Source organism: Varanus komodoensis, unplaced genomic scaffold (genome assembly GCF_004798865.1).
Source record: "Varanus komodoensis strain SLA01 unplaced genomic scaffold, ASM479886v1 scaffold9, whole genome shotgun sequence".
Lineage (NCBI taxonomy): Eukaryota > Metazoa > Chordata > Lepidosauria > Squamata > Varanidae > Varanus > Varanus komodoensis.
In genome coordinates, this window is record NW_025336598.1 from 10,187,171 (window position 1) to 10,208,069 (window position 20,899).

Below are 20,899 nucleotides of genomic sequence, written 5' to 3' on the forward strand. Positions count from 1 at the left end.
ATTAAATGCTCTGTGATAGAGGGTTCTCTTAAATTGGCAATCTGGAAAAGATAGTACATTTGGGGCCAGGCAGGCCTCAGTGGGAAGGTCATTCCAAAACTAGGAGGCCACCACTGAAAAGTTAAGGCCCCACAGCTGGATTATCAGGAGGGCTTAGACAGTACCTTTAGTCACTTATCTAAATGTATTTGTAAGGCTTAGCAAATTGCTTTGTTAATTGCCAAATATTAAGTCACCCTCTTAGCCTGGTCAACCTTTGGTTTGGCCTTAAGAAACAAGATTGTCAAACATAATGTAAGTTCAACAGAGGTATAATCAGGAGAGGAGTTATTTTTCAGGTCATATATTATCATCATTATCATCAAAGACTTTGGATCTCTGCTAACAAAAATCTAATTCCTTGGTTGGAAGAATTGAATCTTGCTCTCTGGAATATGTAACTTTTACCGATACCGATACCGATACTGAAACGAAGGGAAGGGAAGGGCCAGAGTAAAAGCGGTTCAGCTGAACAATTCATGAATAAAAATTATTCTGAATTCACTGTACATCAGTGTCGGCACTGCTTGCTTATACGACTTTGGCTGCCAATCACAATGTATTAACTGTGTTGCACAAAAATAATTTACACTACAATTTCACTTTTTTCTGGGGGGAGGAAGGATTTCCCTAAATTCAGTGGGGCTTACTTTCAGGTACTTGTGCTAAAGCCTAATACAGTTGAACTTAAGTGTGTTATGGCTTATAGCACATTAAAAAATCAGGTGACTTTAATAGTAAATCCCAAAGAAAATACTAAATGGCTGAACTTTCTGATTTCTTCCTATAAATTAGAGGATCAGATGTGCCTAAGGTACTTGAGAATGTCGGTAAGAATGTCTGACTTCAAATTTAGCAGGTATGAAATATCACTAACTGATCTTAACAGAGGTGTACCACACTGCACAGGAAGCTGATGATTGAGAAATAGAATTTCAAAGTTTACTTGGATACATGCATGCAAGAATTCTAAACTAAGCCATTCTAGATTTTTTTTTAAATTGAAGGGAGGTGTAGAATACATAAATAATACATTTATTAAAATCAGGTTTCTTATATTAAGATTCATAGATTATGTGAACAGATACTGATTTCCATAACAATTAAAACATATTAATACTCAGAGTGTTCTCACAATCTAGGAGCATAATTTTGAAACTGGTCAGCCCATATTCACCACAGAAATTTGTCTTAATACATGAGAAATTTGTGTCTTAAAACACAAGATTTCTGTCATATTCATTCAAGAATACTAAGTAAGATCATATATTTGACAACTGTAGCTACAATCCTAAACACACCCCCTTGAAGTCTCATTGAGCACCTAAGTAAAAATGCAGAGGATTTTGTATTTTCTTAAGCAAAGTAGGCTGGTAATTACTGGGAGAAAAGGTGTTAAGTTTGGACATCATGACAACCCAGGCTGTTGTTGCTCTTGTTTCAGAACAAGCAAGAGTGAAGCCCTAGGTTCCAGCCCTGGGTTGTCTCTACCCACACAAGTCGTGACAAGACAGTGTCCCTGGGGTATACGCAATGCCAAACAAACCAAGGACAGAAAATCTTGCATTACTTAGCCATTCCTTCTTGCCACATTACTAATCAGACACATGGTGCTAACGTGCTCATTCACGACAACCCAGTGTTTCTCCAGCTGATGGAAAGGAAATGCCCATGCTTGATTCATAAAAGCCTGAAACAAATAACATATTTTTTTAAAAAATGTGTGTGTCGTGTCTGGAATCTGCTTAGATATGGAGTAGTAAACAAAAATGGCAAGTGAGCAAATCAGTAAACCACAAGGTGACATTTTCTGGATCCTAGTAAGTGTGATGGGTCTAGTAAGCTGCCTACAACCTAAAGTAAAGTGCAGTCCTATGGAAATGAGCATAAACCTCCGAACGCTTGGGCATGCAGTTTATTCAGCGCAGAACAGGAGGAGTAACAGAGGCAATCTTCACCTTCCTGGATCTCATGCTCTGCATTTTTGTTAAATGGATGTTTTCAGCCATCTAGTGATGGCATTTCCAAGGGGAAGGAACGGTGGTGGCAGCGGCACTGGCGGGACCTTTAGGGCACCTTGTGTCCTGGCTTTAACACTCTCCTCTTCCCCTCCCCACATGAAATCCAGACCACAGGAGCGCTCGCTCCTTGTGTTATTTATTAAGTCAGATATTAAATCAGATAACTGCGCCCACTACTCTTTTAAAAGGAGACATGTGCAATAAAGAAAATCAGATTTAAATTGCTAAAATCTGACTTCTGCACTCACCTTCAGTGTTTATCTACTAATAATTTAGTAGAAACATTCACACTATGAAGCAAGGTTGGTCACAACTTACAAGGTTGGCCAGGAAATATGTTTCAATTCATTCGGAGCTGTCCTTGCTTTTTTTCCTCTCTCTCCACACAACACCTTCATCCTTTCTACTTAACATCCTGAAAGATTCTTATATGGCTTGTAGTGACTGATAGTCTCTGTATCACCCACATGCATTTAATTCATTTTATCAGTTATCTCTGCGTATTTATTTGACAAGTGCAGCCTCTTTCTGGAGCAGCCAAAGGAAAAACTACTTTGAACACCATTTAAGGGATTATTGTTGACAGAATTACTATTTCTTGCCTTTCAAAGCAAGTGATAACTCTGTACAGGCCTTCAAATTACAGCCTCTAGCAAAACTGGTAGCGGCTGATCTGTCCCAATTAGGTTGAGTCAACTTGTCAGATATCAAATTTGCTAGTTGTATTATCAGTCTAAGAGGCACAGATATATCAGTAAAAAAGCAATTAATGTCCAGTTAGATCGGACAGGGCTGTGTTTCTGAAAACAGGGCTACATATGAAAGAATTTGTCAAAGAATAAAAAATATCCCTGTTGTCACAACTAATTTCTTTTGGCTGCACTGTCGGCTAACTGCAGAGAGTTCAGTAAAGTGCAAGTCTGTAAAACAGAGGCCTCAGTGGAAGGATAGTGTGATGGCAAGACCCTTTGGGACCGAATGATCTAAGAAAAAATTGTTCAAGTGGTTTGTGAAGCTTATGTATTCTCCTTGTTGGAGGAAATTGAATTTAGACAGGACAGGAGTGCTACTGGTGGGTATTTCTGCCAGCCAGAACTTTTAAAAAATTATGCTTTTAGAAGCAAACACACCCCTCTTCAAAGCACGTGATGGAGTTTTGACATGCTCCTGAACATGCATTGGGTTGCTCACTTCACAGTTGTAGCTGGTATGACCTCTCTCTCCACAGACAAAGGATCTTGCCAGTGTCATGTATGTTACGAGTATATGTTCAGTTTAACTACCATCATGGGTGGCCTGGCCAACAGACAAAATTGTTATGTTGGCCACTATCCTATGTGGCTGCCTGTAACCCTCTAGACTCAGAAGGCTGTGGGCATCCAAGTGAGTGTGCAGGAATGGAGAGCCAAGGATTGCTTCCATGCTGCAAAACGCAGGCAGCTGCTTTGGGCTGTCTGTGCCTCTTCCCTCTGCTTTTGAGGAGGAGGGGCCAAGGCAGTGGCTGGGTATTCATTGAATGGTGCCACCTTGCTCCTCCCCTCCCTGGCACCTGCCCAACACCAGCTCCCAAGAGGGTCTTCCATCTCCAGACCCACAGCAGGCATGGAAAGAATCCTGGCCATAAGGGCAGAGGGAGGCCCTTCAAGGACAGGGGCCATGCTATAGCCTTGGAGGGCTTTTCTGAGGTCACAATGGAGACTCCAGCTTTACCTATGACTTTTGAAACAGCCTCTAGTGCCATAGGATTGCACCCTAGATGTGCTGTTATTACAACTGTACTGCCAGGAATGGCAAGAGGTGCTTGTGGGGTTGTCTGCCTCAGGGGCTGAGGTAACTCTGGCTCACTGCGCAGCTCGACGTGGATGGCCAAGTGGAGTGTGCCATTTGCTGCACTGAGGCTGGCCCTAACAGGATGCACTTTACATGGAGCTGTCCTTGACCTCCATTCTGATATTCCACCTAGTCCTGAATGCACCAGTGCTATTTTTCTTAGGTACAGACAGTCCCTGGGTTACAGCTGAGTTCTGTTACTGAGAACATCCTTAAATCAATTTTTATGGAAATGTAAGTTGGATCACATGAGGAAGCCAAATGATTATCTTAGTATTTACCTTTCTATGCATATAGAACACTTAAGAAACACTTCCATATTCACTTAAACACCTTAAACAGAACACATGTTAATGATAGTAATACAGTAATAATAAAGTAACTACAGTTACTGGAGAGAGAATCTGTATATATGAGTGTAGGTACACAGTACAGTTCTTAAAAAAGTTTAGATAGAAAAAATAGTAAAAAGATTATTAAAGGCTAACACTCTTGAGATAACATTAAGCCTAACATTAACTGGATGATTATAGAGAAAGGATTGGTGTTAGAGAGGATGGATCTAGTGCTGTGGGGGACAAGGTTTGAATATGCTGCTGGAAGGGGAGTGGTTAGCACTGGAGTTGCTTTCAAGTTCTGACTTTGCTGCCTGATAGCATTGCTTTTTCTCTCCTCCTTCCTTTACTCCTCCTTCTTTCCTTCCTCTCCTTGCCAACTGGTGCTTCCAGCTTGCCATCCAGTGCTTGCGGGTGCTTGCTTGCTGCTTGAGGCTGAGGTGGGACTTCCAGGTTTGCTTGTTTGTAAACACAGGTTGTTTGTAACCTGGACGGTCGTAACCTGGGGACTACCTGTACAAGCAACTAGCAGCATGTGACATTGGCTTCCTGAGCTCTCCTGCTTGCCAGTTTGTATCCAGGCTAAATTCTCTTTGCAGTCTTAGCTATTGTTTTGTTGTATTTGGTTGAGTGTTGTATATCAATATTAAGCTACTTTGAATGCTACTAAAGCAGAAATGTAGGGTGTTCATATTTGGAAATAAAATAAACCAGATTTCAGCATGCTGAGATTTGACCTTTAAGTTTGGGGTCAGGAATACCTTAGGAAGCAGTTGCTTCCAGATATATTGTCTGGGAGTTTGGAGCAATGAAATATGCTGTTCTGTCTGCCATTACTATCTGAGGCAATCCTGTATGGCATCAGAATCAAGGTTTCTCTGGTTGTGAAGCTAGAGAGATTTTCTAGCTATATTTTATTGAGCACTTTGGACATCATGTACACATCACATTTTATTTCAATGTTTTAACCTTCTGCAACAATTTTATTTCTTGATATAAATCCCCACAGCACCTTTTAGTTGGATAAGTGATATTTAAATATAATACCTTAAAAGAATTTATGAAAAGATATGTGAGATGTATGTGTATGTAAGAAACCTTACAAAGAAAATTTAAGCAAGCAAAATATGTAGGTCTGCTTCTATCTTATATCAGTCTATAAACTACAAGTTAAGGGGTGATTCTAATCAGTTTGCAATTTTACCAGAAACATCCATTTTCTATCACAAGATAGCTGGAAAATGTTCAAAAGAGAGGGTGATCTACAGCAAACAAGCATGCTGGTGGAATAGTCTCTGAAGGGACAAACAATTAAGAGAGATTACCCCCAAAACTCCCAACTGCCTGCAATGTACGTAAAGGGTAAACTAATTACCTGCCCACTGCCACCACCATTTTTAAATCCACCCAGTCTGAACTGGAGGCTAACCAGACATTCTGAATCATCTTAGCACAAAGAAATACCTTCTATTTTTAGCCTACAAGCCTAAAACCTTAGCCAGTAGCAAGATCAAAGCAGAAAGCTATGAATCTGCTTCTGAGGTTTGACTGGGAACAAAGCATACACAAGCTTGTAATGGTGAAATTTATTTACAATAAGAAGTTTGGGAGAAGATAGAAAGATTGCAAATATCAAAGAAAACAGCAAACCAAAACCACTCCTTTTGGAAAAGCCTTGGAATTAGGTTACACCTTTCTGATCAATGGAGAAACCCTTTAGAACAAGACAGTAGGCGAAAGCAAGAAAGCAATACCTATCCTATCATACATGTTACCAAGGGAAGGTTCTTATGCTAAGACAGGGCCCCATCAGGATATAACAGCTTACAGGTCTGCAGGCCACTTAGCCTATGCAGACTGAAGATTCATGCACAAAACCAGAACAAAGAACAAATGCAGAACTAATAGCAGTCATCACCCCCTTAGCTAGATACCCTACCCTGGGCACTTGACCAGTGTGAGGTGAGACTCCATAGAAAATGACTGTTGGCTGGATAAATTCCTTGGCTTCCAGGAAGGGAGGGGGACTGGGAAAACTTCTACTGCAAGCCAGCTGAAATCAGTCAACCTAATTTTGGCAAGATGTTTGGCTCTGTCCTTGAAGACCTCCTGACTAGCAGGAAAAGTGCAATAAAGTACAAGGGCAGTTTTAATGAGTGTGTGCCAGCCCCATCCTCCCAAAATGGAGCTTGTTATTAGCAGCAGGATAGAGCGCTTCACATCATTGCAAATGTGGCACCTCCCCTCCACAGTGCCCTATCTGATATGCTAAACATTCTACATTTTGAATTTTAAATCCCTAAAGGGGTAGGGAAGAGGGGGCATGCATTTAAAATTGCATAAACAAACAAACAGGAAATGCTTATGGTCAGTTTAATGACCCATCTGCTTCAGAGGCCCATGTAAGAGAGGATATTGCAGAATAAATGAAGTGAATGCCATGTAAGCCAGATGGCAAACAGACTTCATTAATATGTAATTTGGCAGAGTGTGTGTGCGCGTGTGTGAGCAGGGATTCTTGATGCAAGAGCAGAGGTATGGGTATTCCAAAATGCCCTTATTTCATCTGTGAAATGGAAGGCATGGGTCGCAAATTCCCTGACTGTCTGAGAGCATCAATGATGGACTGCTTAAGGGTATAAAAAAAAAGCCTAGTTATGTATATGCATTTAGTTTGGGTTGCTGACTGTTTGTAGCAGTGACACCATATCTTGCTTCTGGCTCACCATTCTTTGCTACCATAATTTCAGATCCTTCTTTTCCTTCCATCTGTGTCAGAACTAGCACTGGAATCATCATCTGCACATGCTTTCCTGTCCTAAGTAGTTTCATTCTCCGATACTATTTTCTCAAGATCTATATTGCAGAAACCAGTCTGAAACCTGCATTGTCATCCTGCATGTTTATTCTCCTACCTTCTGATTAGGTATCAGGCTATAAAACCAGATTTTATACTGTCATTGCGCCTTTTGGCTGTTCTTTTGTTTTTATATTCTGGAAACTACTTTTATTTTTTTAATAACACATTTTAGAAAGTCCAAGCAATCCTAAGTCAGACTGTTCCTAGACAAGCACTGTATTTCAATGTCTTCCCACTCCAGCAAAAAAAGTACAACCCTAAAAGTATATTTCAAAATGCTATTTTTTCTGAGGAAAAGTTGTTCTGCTTATTTATCAATCCCATTATCATTTGCATCCCATTATCATCAAGGGATTCTGGGAAAGATACATTAGAGATGTGCATGTCATTTCTGCTTGCAAAACATGCCAGGATATTCTATTGACAGTCTGAAACATGAGTGTGAGCTGGACAATATGTTCTCAGAAAATGATTGCAAATTCTCAATGTAAAAGTAAATTTTGCAATTGTGGTGCAAATTAAAAATGCACCATTTTACATTTTAGTGTATGGAGGAAATTGCACAACTTGAAATGTTCACAAACTTTAAGGGGTCTTGCACAACTTTTATGCTCAGTCATGTACATTTGACAGATTTTCCCATCCACACAAATGAAAGGCAAACACAAGCTCAAGAGAGACAAGCACTGAGCTGATGTCCACAGAATCTTGGTGAATTAAAGATATCACTTGCTCCCTTGTCTCTGGCATCCATAGTGCTATCTCATTTTATTCTTACAACATGGGAGTCTGGTTTGACCAAGAGTGATTTGCCCAAATTAGCTTCATAGTTGAATTAAGATCTGAACCCAGATCTCCCCAGTGCAAGTCTAATGCTTGGCCTAATCCCACAGTGGCCCTACTCCACTGCAAGCTGAATTCACAACTTGATATCCACAGAACAGATTACTATATCTGTGCTAAACTTATGCTGCAATTGGAATCTGTTGCATAAACACACAGAAGTGGTGAAATATTATAATACATGTGTCCCTTACTGTATCGCTTTGGTCCATCTTCCAAACAGAATGAAAGGGTTAAAGTTGCATCATCTTCAAAAAACTCTGTTGCAAAAGCATCCCACCAGAGGTTGTCACTCTCCTACAAGGGAAGAAATTGTTCTTTTAACACAAAGAAATCAGATCCAGTTTGTCATGTTCCTTTTAAAATATCCCGTTAAAGTGCTAACTGTTCCTTTTAAAGTATTCTCAGTGAAAACATTATTTTTAAAAATTACCATTAGCAATTAAGTGAGACTTGAAATCTTGAAAAGAGACCTCTGTGTTAGAAACCTATAAAACTTCTCTATCCAACAGAAATTTCAGATTAAATTAAAGGACATTTGGGGATAACACCTTTAAAATTTACTCCAATTTTGCCAACAGAGATCTGCACTGTTATATCAGCTTTGCCAGGCAGTGTTTTGAACAGCAGTCCAAATGCTCTTGGACAAGGCAGTCAGTCAGTGGCCTTTGCCTCCCCTTGTGCAAGCAGCACCCTGACCCTCGTAGTCACCATGTCTCTTGATCTTATGCACTTTTGCCCCATACCAAACCAAACTCTGGACACCTACAAGTCCTTTATCACTATATTTTGGAGTATCACATTAGACAAAATATCATATTGTAATGATACTTTAAATAGCATGATATAAATATAAATGTCATAGTGGAATAATTACTACCATGACCCATTTCTGTAATTGCTGTCCCGGCAAATGCCAGTTATAACAGGACTGGAATTTCTGATTTTGTGAATGCTCTGCCTATCCCCTTATGTTCCCCACTCATCAATTGGAAACACAAGATAAATAGCCAGAGCCAAGGAGATTAACCCTACCCAAGGGGATTTCCCCCCCTGTAAATGTCTCCTTGTCTCAGAAGACAGCCGTGGAAGGGACTGCTGAGACCAGTATTCTGCTGAGTCCAGAACAGAACCAACCCCTTCAAAATCTCATAGATTCTTTGATCTCCTGAAATTGTAAACTTGAGTTACTTACACATGCACAGAAAGTGTGTGTGCCCTCCTGCACAGAAAAGGAATAATCAAAGCAAGAACTCTACTTTTTAAACATTACATAAGCCATCTGCAGGCCAAATAAAGTCTCAGTTAGGCATACTGATCTGGAACTAACTACCTGGATTTCTGTAGAGAGTCTTACCTAGCCATTCTTGGAGCCTTTCCGTCTCATGTGGAGAATTAATCTATCCCACAGGATTATGCATCAGAACCCCAAACAGCAGAACATTCACACCTGCTAAAACTGTTCAAGAGGTGCCACCAATGGGACACATCCACCCTCCTGACAACTGAAGTTACAGAGCATCACTGAATAGGCTGAATTTGGCCTTGGGGTTGCCAATTACTGAGGTCTGGAAGTTTCTGGAAGTTACTCACTCACTCACTCACTCACTCACTCACTCACTCACTCACTCACTCACAGTGCAACTCATACATTTCTTGCTACCATGCCAGTGTAGAAAATACATTATGGATTCTCTGAACAGGAAAGCATAAACAACCAATTTCTATTACAATTTGAACATTATCCAAGATAGTTAATCGGATGTTTTCTGAAGGCTTTAAATTATGATTTTTTAAATGCAGGCAGTTGAATATGTAAACCTTAGAGTCCATTAGTGAATATACACTCCAAATTAAAATCACATGTTCTAATATTTGCCATTGAACAAAATGAAATTCACAGCCAAAATGGTGGAGGAAACCAAACGAGAAAAAAGCATAATTACAAGAAGGAAAAATGATTTTCAAAATTCCCCTTTTCCAACAAAAAGAGTCAAGGCTGCCTCCAGGCATCCTTAACTCATGCACTGACAGGTTACCTGGGATTTTTGGCAGAGTAATTATTTTCCAATTCAGCAATAATGAGATATTACCATGGCAACCCTTCTTTCACATAACACACTCATGCTCTCAAACACTGAAATAATGGACAAAAAATTAATACTTTGAAAAGTACTTTAAAAATACATTTAAAGCAAAGGACAAAAGGAAGAAAAGAACAAAAGAAACTTGACAGCAGGTTAGGAAAGGAGAAGTGACCAGTGACCCTTAGCATCCATCATGCATTCGGTTTTCAGGTAAGGTTTTCTTCCGTAAAAACTGCACTGCATAAGTCCATGTTAATTTTTGTTCCTGTTTTGTATCATGAACTCTCTTCAAATAAAAATTCTTTAGAGGATTTTTCAAGAAATACTGGATATCATTATTACCACATTCTTAACTGTCTCTAGGCCAGATTATACAGGATTGTTCTTACCCTGTACTCTTTAATTGGTCCACAGGTGCCCTATAAAGTTCAACTGTTCTATTCACCAGTGTATTTGTTCTTGTTGTTGCAGTAGCAGTTTATTGTATAATCTAAGAAAATGATCTCTTTAAGACACTTTTTGGTAGTAATCCAGATCTCTTTGTGGGTACCAACTGGGGGCTTTCAAGAGGAATGGACTCTCCACACACATCAAAAGGCATCTCCAGTCAGTTCTGTGGCCCTGGATGAACACCATGAAACAGATGGCGAAGCAGATTTTATTTGCATCCATATCAGATATACAAGGGAAGGCTATTTCCACTCTTAATTTTCTTTCCCTAGTTGAGGCAAATACGCTAAGACTGAGCCAGATTCTTAGGGTACAGTGCTTCCTGATTCTTCTTTTACTGAAAAATCACCATGCCTCTTTGGCTCACAGTTTATGGAAAGACTACAACAAATCATAATGTTTCTTTTGTAATTGGACTCTGTTTTCCCAGCAATTAGTCTATGTTTCATTGTCATGGAGAAAAGAACCACAGCACAAACCGCACTGCTGCAGATGGTCCTTATACTTTCTGATGTTTTGATGGGGGAATAGTTTTGACATATGCTTTTTGGAATGGATTATGAAACAAATTTGCACAAATAATGTAAATTCTGCAAATTCTCTTAGGGGCTCTTTTATAAAACACATGCAAATTGCAGCCCACATTAGACATACAAGTCCACAAACTGGCTTAAGATCCTTCACAAAAACTCAGTGCCTGCACAGGGATGGTGAATCCGAATCAAAGAGTGTGAATCTGGAAAATCCACCAGATTTTCACTGCTCTATCAGATTCCACACACATTCCTGGGCAAAATATCCCAACTTTTTCATATATGGTATCTGAGCCAGGAGTGACTAAGCTTGTGGTGGGCTACAAAACTGTGTAGAAAAGGAACTGAAAATAGTATCCTACTGTCCTTATACAAACCCATGGTTTATAGTTCTGGTCACTCCATATAAGAAAGTATATTGGAGGGGTCCTGCTGTACTACTGTCTAATTAAACAATGAAATTCATTTCTATACAATGTAGCAATGACCACCAATTTGGATGGCTTTAGAAGGTGACTGGAGTAAGTCCTGGAGAAGGAGGCTGTTGATGGTTACCAGTCCTAATGCTCACAGTGATTCTGGGGAGCATGAGCATGGCAATGATACCGCACATGTCTTGCTTGTGGGTTTCTGATTGGCAGCTCATTGGCTATTGTTTGAGTACCATGTTGGAGAAGAAAGATTCAGCTGGTCTGGATCAGTACGGTTCTTTTTATGTTCTTATGCTTAAATAAACAAGATTCTGGCAAAAATTAAGCTGACATAGGAAGAAAAGCATAGAAGTGACTTCTTGTTCTATCCAAAACAGAAAAGAAAAAAACAAGAGAACAAAACAAAAGGAAGGACTGCTTTGCAGTCATGCAGATCAATTTAATCAACATTACTTACCCATATCCCACAAAAGGAAACCTCACTAATTCTCCATTTCTGGCTTGCCTTTTTACATTGACAATATGCAAAAAGGCCCTACCCCCAAATGAACACAACACACACATAGAAAGTGCTTGGAGTCATTTTGGTAAGGAAGTGTTCTAGCATTAGAGGCAATAGCCAAAAAAAAAAAAAAAAAAAAAAAAAAAAAGCCACTCAGGAGAACTCTCCCATCTCCACCACACAGCTCTTTCACACCCACTATGGTAGAGGAGTCTTTGTCAGACATGCACAGAGAAAAAGTGTCCAGTCCACTATTTAAACAGAGAAAAACTTCTGCAATAGTATTGTAGACGCTTTGCCATTTCACTTGTATCTTACAGTGGAAAGGCAACGACTGTGTGATGTTAGGGGCCCACCTTCAATGAAGAGCCCTTACAGCCCAATACTCTGCCAGTTCAGAAGGGGCACCCCTGTCCTGTCTAAACTGGCAAAGGATTGCACCCTCAGGGATCTCCAACAGAGCCCTCCTGATGTGTTTCATTAGGAGCCATTCTTAAAGAAAGTACTTGTGCTGCAGGGTTTGTCCTGTGAAGCAAAAACCAATTTTGAGGGACGGGGGCCATTTTTATCAGGAAAGCAACATGGGGGGAAGAGCTCTCCTCATCCACATACACAATTGATACTCCTTTTGTCAAAGCAGGAGCTTCAGTTCCAACATATAGACCAGCTAGAGAGTTTAAGCATTAAGTTCTGTTAAGAATAAGAATACATTATTTAATTATAAAAGGAAATCTTTAGCATAGTTACACTCAGGGCTTTTTTTCTCATAGGACACAGAGGAACGGCGTTCCGGCACCCTTTTTTGACGGATTTTTCCAACGGATTTTTCCAAGTGATTTTGAATCGCCCTGTCGGGCGTAGCAGATCAGTGGCAAAAACCATTAAAATAGTGCATGTGGGTTGCTTGTGTGTCCGCGCTGATTGTGAGGGCGCTGCTCAGCTTGGGACACTGCTCAGCTTGGGACTGGTCGTGTGGTCGTGTGCTGAGTGCTTACTGCCGGCGGCGACCATTATGTTTATGTGTGTGTAGAGTGACTGGCTACGTGCAAAAGGTAAATAAGTTCTTTATTTCAAAAAAAGTTGGTGAATTGAAAATCTTTTTTAGTGTAAAAGTGTGACCCCAAGACATGAGTTCTGACACCATTTTTCTTTTTCTTTTTTTTTACAAAAAAAAGCACTGGTCAAACTTAAGTATGTATTATTTTGAAGTAGGAGACATAATCCAAAAATAGGCATTTTTACATCCCTTTGATGGGGATGGGAGAGGCTCAGTTATTTTTTTCCATTTTAAAATCAGTAGGATTTCAGTTTGTTGGATCACGACCTTTGCAGACCCATGTAGACATTACCTTGAAGTTCCACGTGTTTGAATGCATTTTACTATATAGATTCTATCCTTAGGGTCTAGAGATAGATTTTTAAAAATGAAGGGTACATATTCAAAGAACAAATCTGGTACAACATGCTTCAAGCCACTGAACCCAGTTGAATTGCTAGTGAAACTGCTGGATCAAGGAGCACTTGCAATCTCATCCAGAACAGGCTGAATACTAACTTTCCATAGATAGGAACTATCTCCCACAGTTGCTACAAGTATAAGAAATGTATAAAAAGGAGGTACCACCAAATGCTCCAGGCTAAGTCTCAAAGAGTCGGCCCTTGAAATTTGCTCCTAAATGCCCCCTCCCCACCAACACACACTCGCATTCACTTTTGCTCTTCCTCTGTTAAAATTTGAAATGGCACTCTGGAATACATTATTGCCATTCATTACTTGTATATCTTTTTTTGTTTATTTGTCCGTCTTTAATCGCCTTGCTTGCTTTATTTGATTTTGGGGAATGGCTAGATGCCATCTCTGTAACAATCTGTGCTTAAGCTGGCAGAAAGATCTGAAGGGCTGGAACGAGGAACAATGTGTTTTCTATTTAATGATACTCATCCACTTTCTTGCCAAGAAATCTTCTCGATACTCGGAGCACGGCACCAGTTTTGTAACTGTCTTATTAATTAACTTACATTTTTGGTTAAGTTCCACCATGGAATTCATTTGAGTTTTCTGCATTTGAAAAGATGATTCCAGTTTCTTATTCTTATTATTCAACTTACACTACGTGGCACTTGCTCTATCAAAACACTGAGAGATACAGGCAGCAATCCTATGCATGCTTACTTGTTAGCAAGTCTTGTGTTCTAAAACTTGAGCTTGGGCTAAATGAATTAAATTGATTAGCTCAGGGTTCAGAGCAGAGGACAAGATGTATAGTTAATGCATACTTAAATTAATTGCTACAAAATGTGATGGCCCCTAATATAGAAAGCTTAGAAAGAAGATTCAATAAATTCAAGGGTTAGGTTTATTAATGGCCAGGCACTATGACAATGAAGTGGAACCTCCATGTTCAGAGGCATTATATTTGATGGTGGGTATCCCTCTAAATACTCAGTGATGGGTAGAAAACAGAGGATGCCTGTGGAGGCCATGACCTAATAACAGTCTTCAAAGGTTGTCATCTCCATTTCTGAATCAGAATTGGAAGAAGAGATTGGATTGGAAAGCTCAGCTGAAATGCCCAGACCAACTGACCGAGAGGTAAGACAGGGAGCTTGGCTGAAACACTCAGAGATGGATGGGAGCAGACAAAGTGTCCACAATCAATTGTATGGCATCAGATAAAAAAGGCAAATCAGGAACTGTCAGACATTCTTGGGCATTGGCCCACAAGAACCACTCTGACTGTGGAAACAGCTTTTTTGGTTTGGAAGTGGGGAGAGGTATTCAGTTTGGATCATTAGCTACATTTCCTGAATAGTTTCCTAATTTCACTTGTGTCTATGGTTATTGACTTCTTCAATAGCTTACTGACTTTTGTACTACAAATCTAGACTGGCTGGCCAGCTTTGACTTAATAAAGGTTTCCTCATCTGCTTGGAAGCAGGGAAGTGGAGACTAGCACATGACAGCCACTCGCCTGCATGCTTTCCTTGCAGACTTTCCAAAAGCATCTGCTTGGCTACCATCAAAAGCAGAATGTTGGGCAAGACCATTGCAAGTCTGATTCAGCAATGCAATTCTTGTAGCCTTAGTGAGGCTCTTTTTTAAATAAATGTGGATACAATTGTGTGCATATTCAGGTAAATCAGCTCAAAGAAATGGACTAATCTACAGATTTCTTCAAGTGGCACAAAGAACCAGGGGCTTGAAACAAGCTACACTTTTCCCGGAGCAATTAGTCTTACTGCATTCAATCTATCCTGTTGCAATGCCGTTGTGCTCTGTAATGCTTCTGTTTCTGGAACGGGCACATTTCATCTTTAGTGATGTTTATTCTTTTCTCCAAGTGATAAACTGGCAGGTTGGAAAACAATGCATCAGGGGTTTCCAAAAGACACACAAATCACCTTTTTCATGGTTTACTCCCACTTATGCTTGATTAGCTAAGTGTCTCTCAAGTCTAAAATTAAGGGGGCTGGGGAATGTCATCAAGTCATTTGTTTGATTCACATAGGTGAGACTACCTAATTTAAGAAAGTTCAGGCTGTTACTATAAGATGCTACTCAAAATATGTTGAGTTTCTGCTATCCATTAGTATGTTCGTAACATATTATTAGGCTGAGCATTATGTTTTCCCTTCTGCTCCGCAGGACTGGCTTTTGATAGTGGAAGCAGGAATGCTCACAGTCTAATGGCAAAAGAACATGAGGAAAGTAGTATTACACAGTACAAAGGAGTTCTGCCTTCATTTAGTAAGAAAGCACAGACACATGCCCTCCTTTTCTAAAACTCTTCAGCTATTTCCCCCAATATTTACAATTTCTTGCCTTTCAGTACAGGAGGCAGGCAAAGAAAGAATTCATTTTCTTTTACTCCAAGGCAGCAAAAACCTCAACTGATAAATTAAAGCAAATGTGCCAGACCAGGTCAGCCTTTTCTCATGTGGACCAAAGGATGGTGTTTGTTTTTCATTCCACACATATGGAGAAGGAATGGTCCAGAACCAGAAAAGGCACTGAAACAAACGGTGATCAAAATACATGTCCAGGGTTACAAAACAGCATACAGTCAAATTAGCCAGGCTTAAAAGCTATTGCTTTAGTGCATCTTCTACAAAATCATGTACATTAACATAAATGTCTTTCACAGTTGATACTGGACAAGGAACAAAATGCACAGTAATTCTTGTGTCAGACAGGCAGGCGGGCTACAGAGTACTATGCACATGGGGTTGCCTTTGAAGGAAGTTGAAATGTCAGCTAGCGTATTATGTCTCTTGGGATCCAGTGTTAGCATCATAGTATACTGGTCCTCAAATGGATAGCTTTTGCATGTAATGGGAAAATTTGCTTAGATCGTCCTTCCAAAATTATGCTCATCAGCCCCAGCCAGCATGAGGAACACTCACGAATCCTGGGTCTTTTAGCCCAAAACAACTGAACGGTTAAAAACGAAATAAAAAATAGACCTGCTCTGGTAATACAAATTCTGCCCACAAGAAAAGCTGAATATTTTTTTTTTTTGGTGAGGGAGGGGGTTAGGCACTATACATTTACTAAATACATTAAAAAGCCTGATACCTTGTGCAAATTAAATATATTTGTACAATTTATCTTCTTTTGCATAATTTCTTCTCATTTTTCTAGTCCTAGGAGAAACAAATAACATTGAAGGCCTCTGAAAGCCCATCCTCAATAGCTACAAACTTGTGATGGCTTCTCCCAAATAATTATGTATGAACAGCATGTATCTCAGAAACACCTGCACAGCTGGCTTTAAATGAAGATAATTAATTAATGAGTTTTACAAGCATATTAAAAATAATAATCCTGGTAATAACTTCTATAAACAAACTTTTATAAAGACCTTTCTTTTGCTCTTAAAACAAAACACAAAAAACAACCCACCTTTTCCTGCACTGTCATACTTTACTCATTATTAGCATTTATATACCTCATTTCAAGAGTTCAAAAAAGCTTTGCATACATTGCTGTAGTCATCCCTATAGCAACATAGGTAACTGAATTCTCCCATTGGAACTAGGAGATGCAATCCAGTGAGGCTGCCCGTAAGCCTCCAAATTGATCCATGCTTCTCTCACCATGCAAAAAGATGATTTTGGCCATATAATCATTCTGCCTGGAGCAGGCAGGAAGCAATGAGAGGGGCTACCAGGACTCTTTGTTTACCAAAAGCCAGAGTACTGGCTGGGCATGTCATCCCTCCTTCTCTCCCTGACCGCCGGGCCCACAAAAGCCCATGACCGAGATTGCAGGAGGGAGGGAGCAAATGTCCAACTGTCTAGTAGCCAAAGGACTGCACTGCCTGGCAAACAGTGGCTTGCATTTCAGGTCACACACTGAGCAGCGCACACATTCAGATTCTCATCACAGTTTTTCAGTGCACTGCAAGCTGATTTTCAGACTTAGCGAAGTAGCACAAAGAGACTCGGGATGATCATATCAAAACCTTGTCAACAAGTTGCAGGCTGGCATCCCAGCAGAAACAAAATCCTTTCATGCATATGTACTGCCATCCTAAGTCTACTTTAAACATTATAAGATGTTCTATATTGATCTATATTTTTGAAGAGTGCATAAGAAATAGTATTTTATATTTATCTGTAAGCATTTATAAGCAGTTTGATCTTCAGAATACCCTATCTGAGATTGCCTTTCTGGCTCATTCTTTGACCTCCAGAGTTCATATACCCAGTAGTACCACAAATGTAACAGGTATAATAGCAGCACTGAAACATGTAGTTCTAAAACCACAAACTTTGGAGCATGTCTATTTAAATAATTCATTGTATAAGATTAACTACAATGAATATTATTTTATTATTAAACTAATTAAATTAACATTCAGACAAAACATTTTGTTCATTTGCCATTTAGAATTAGTGATGCTGCTGGAGTTAATAATTTCATGGTCTGGAATATGAACCTCATTGATCCATAATCTTAGCTGCAAAGCAGGTTGAACATTTACAGCCCCATAACTATACTTCACTTTGGGTTGCAATCGGAGCTGGAGATTAGTCCTTCTCTTCTGCCCACTATACCTGCCTGTGAACTTGCCAGGTGACCTCCTTCCCAAGTACTCAGAACATGGCTATAGCCATTTTTGAGGCACCACAGGCTCTGGGAATGCTAATCTCCCTGGTGTCCAAGTCCTTTGTGTAGACATCAGGCATTCTGGAAGATACATGTCTGAAAGTCCTGCCATCAGAAGCATGCAGCATGTAGTATTGAGGGTGCCTGATGGTCACACAAAGGACCTAAGTACCCTGGGCAAATGACCAGTGGCTGGGATGCTCTCTGAGCAGTTTTCAAAAAGGCACTGCAAAGCGATGCAAACCAAGCAAAGCAAAACTGAAATAAGATCTCTATACCACCAGTGCAGCAGTGCCATGCAGGCCAAACCCAGGTGAGGCAGTGGCCACTTTGAATCAGTGTGTGAACATAGCAATAGACTGGATAATGGCCAATAAACTGAGACTCTATGCAGACAAGATGGAGGCGCTGTTAGTGGGTGGTTCATCTGCCCAGTTGGGTGATATTCAACCTGTTCTGGAAGGGGTTGCACACCCATAAAGGACAGGGTTCATAGTCTGGGGGTGCTCCCGGTTCCAGAGATACTTGAACCACAAGTAGACAAGTAATGGCATGGAGAACCTTTTATCAGCTTAAGCTGATATACCAACTATGACCCAAGCTGGACAGAGAGAGCCTAGCTACAGTTATCCATGCTCTGATGACCTCCCATTTGGATTACTCGAATGTGCTGTATGTGGGGCTGCCTCTGAAAACTGTCTGGAGACTTCAACTATTCCAAAACAGAACAGTCCAAAATGGGGACTGGCTCAGGAAAACATATTGCTCCAGTCTTCTTTGAGCTGCACTAGCTGCCAGTGGAAGTTTGCGCCTGATTCAGAATGCTAGTTCTAATATTCAAAGCCCCAAACTGCTTGGGACCTGATTATCTGAAGGATCACCATATCCTATATGTACCTACCTAGACTCTGAGGTCATGTTTGGTGGTCCTTCTGAGGGAACCCCTTCGAAAGAAAGTCATAGAATTATAGAATAGTAGAGTCAGAAGGAGCCATGAAGGCCATCAGGTCCAACCCCCTGCTGTTGCAGGACACCACGTTACACCATCCCTCTCAGATGGCTGTCCAATTTCTTTCTGAATGTCTAGAATGGAAGAGTCCACAACTTCTCTAGGCAGCTGGTTCCAGTGTTGTATTGCTCTGACAGTGCGGAAGCTTTTCCTGATATATAGCCTGATCCTGGGTTGCAACTTGAATTGATTATTCCGTGTCCTACACTCTGGTATCAGTGAGATGAGATCATGGTCTTCCTCTTTGTGACAGCCTTTGAGGTCCTTATATAGGGATGTCATGTCCCCCCTCAGTCATCTCTTCTCAGTGCTGAAGATGCTCAGTTCTCTTAGTCTCTTCTCATAGGGCAGTGTTTCCAAATCCTGGATCATTTTTGTTGCCTTTTTCTGGACCCTTTCTAATGTTTCTGCATGTTTCTTAATCTTGGTGCCCAGAACAAGACACCCAGAATGAGACATTGTGGGGCACTATGTCAAAGTGAGGCAGGTGAGGAGTATTCCAGATGAGGTCTGACTAGTGAGAAGTATAGCAGAACTACTACTTTTCATGATTTCAAAGTAATACTTCTACCAATGCATCCCAAAATAACATTTGCCATTTTGGCAACTGCATCGCATTGTTCGTTCCTATTTAGCCTGTTGTCCACAATTACTCCAAGGCCTTTTTTCTTTTTCAGTGCTGTTGAGCCACGTATTCCCCATCTTATATCGATGTATTTCGTTTCTTCTTCCTAGGTGGAGAATTTGGCACTTGTCCTTATTGAATCTCATTCTGTTGCTTTCACCCCAGTGTTCAAGTTTATCAAGATCGCCCTGGATCTTCATTCTGTATTCTAGGGTGTTTGCTACTCCACCCTATTTTGTATCATCTGCAAATATGATTATCTTTCCTTTTACTTCTTCATCTACATCATTAATAAAGATGTTAAAGAGCACTGGGCCCAGGACTGAACCCTGCAGCACCTCACTAGTCACCTTCCTTCAGTTTGAGAACATGCTATTGATGAGCACTCTTTGTGACTGATTTAGCATCCAATTTTGGATCTACCTAATAGTTTTTCCATCTAGTCCAGTTTTTGCTAATTTTCTTATCAGAATGTTGCAGAGCACTATGTCAAAGTGAGGCAGGTGGCTACCAGGAGGAAGGCCTTTTCAGCTGTGGCACCCTGGTTGTAGAATGGGCTCCCCAAAGAGATGCACCTGGTGCCTTTTGGTGCTAGGTGAAGACATATTTATTCTCCCAGAAGTTTAACTGCTTAACTTCATTGTTTAATGTTTTATTTTATTCCGTACCACTGCTATGCTGATTCAATTGCAATTCAAATTTGTTTTCGCATGTGTTTGAAAACATATGCAAAAACCGCCCCCCAGCTTCACCACACTGAAGACAATGCTGCGGATTCTGCCGACGCTGTAGAGGGGACCGCTGCAAGGCCGGGACCGCTGTGAAGGCCGGGACACTGCTGCTGCTGCACTGCCATTTTCCTCCCCCTCCTCCTCCTTCCTTCCCCGTTGCTGCTGCCGGCGAGCGCCCCACGGGCCTGCCCTCGTTGCTCCGACTGCCCCGACTGTGGGCATAAGTGGCAGGTGTGCCAGGGGGGTGGGCACAGGCTGTGGAGGAGGGGCCGTGGCCTATATCTCGCTAGCTACAGCCAAGGGCTGGCAGCCAAAGGTTGTTGACCTAAGGGCATTGAGCCATTTGGGGCTGGGCTGGGCCAGGGACTTTGCTCTTTTATTTGTGAGGGGTTGGGGATTTTAATGTTAATGCATTTTAATTTCACTGCTTGCCATGAATGAGCTGTATTTTATTGCTAGGTTTTATTGTGAGCCATCCCGAGGCTGTGCAA

The 20,899-nt window shown here is 40.7% G+C and overlaps 1 protein-coding gene and 1 long non-coding RNA gene across 9 annotated transcripts in view; one reads left to right on the plus strand and one right to left on the minus strand.

Moving 5' to 3' along the window:
- The window catches only part of LDB2 (LIM domain binding 2), a 235,545-nt gene that overhangs the window by 126,888 nt on the left and 87,758 nt on the right, over positions 1-20,899 (minus strand). For all 8 annotated transcript variants that reach the window (XM_044418511.1, XM_044418509.1, XM_044418510.1 and 5 more), the window contains one exon: positions 8,123-8,225. In XM_044418511.1, the coding sequence (XP_044274446.1) occupies positions 8,123-8,225 (103 nt within the window). The remainder of the gene's footprint in view (positions 1-8,122; positions 8,226-20,899) is intronic.
- Positions 3,062-20,899, plus strand: part of LOC123017262 — a 731,707-nt gene continuing 713,869 nt past the window's right edge. Inside the window, exon 1 of the long non-coding RNA XR_006413564.1 lies at positions 3,062-4,312. This is a non-coding gene — a long non-coding RNA (uncharacterized LOC123017262). The remainder of the gene's footprint in view (positions 4,313-20,899) is intronic.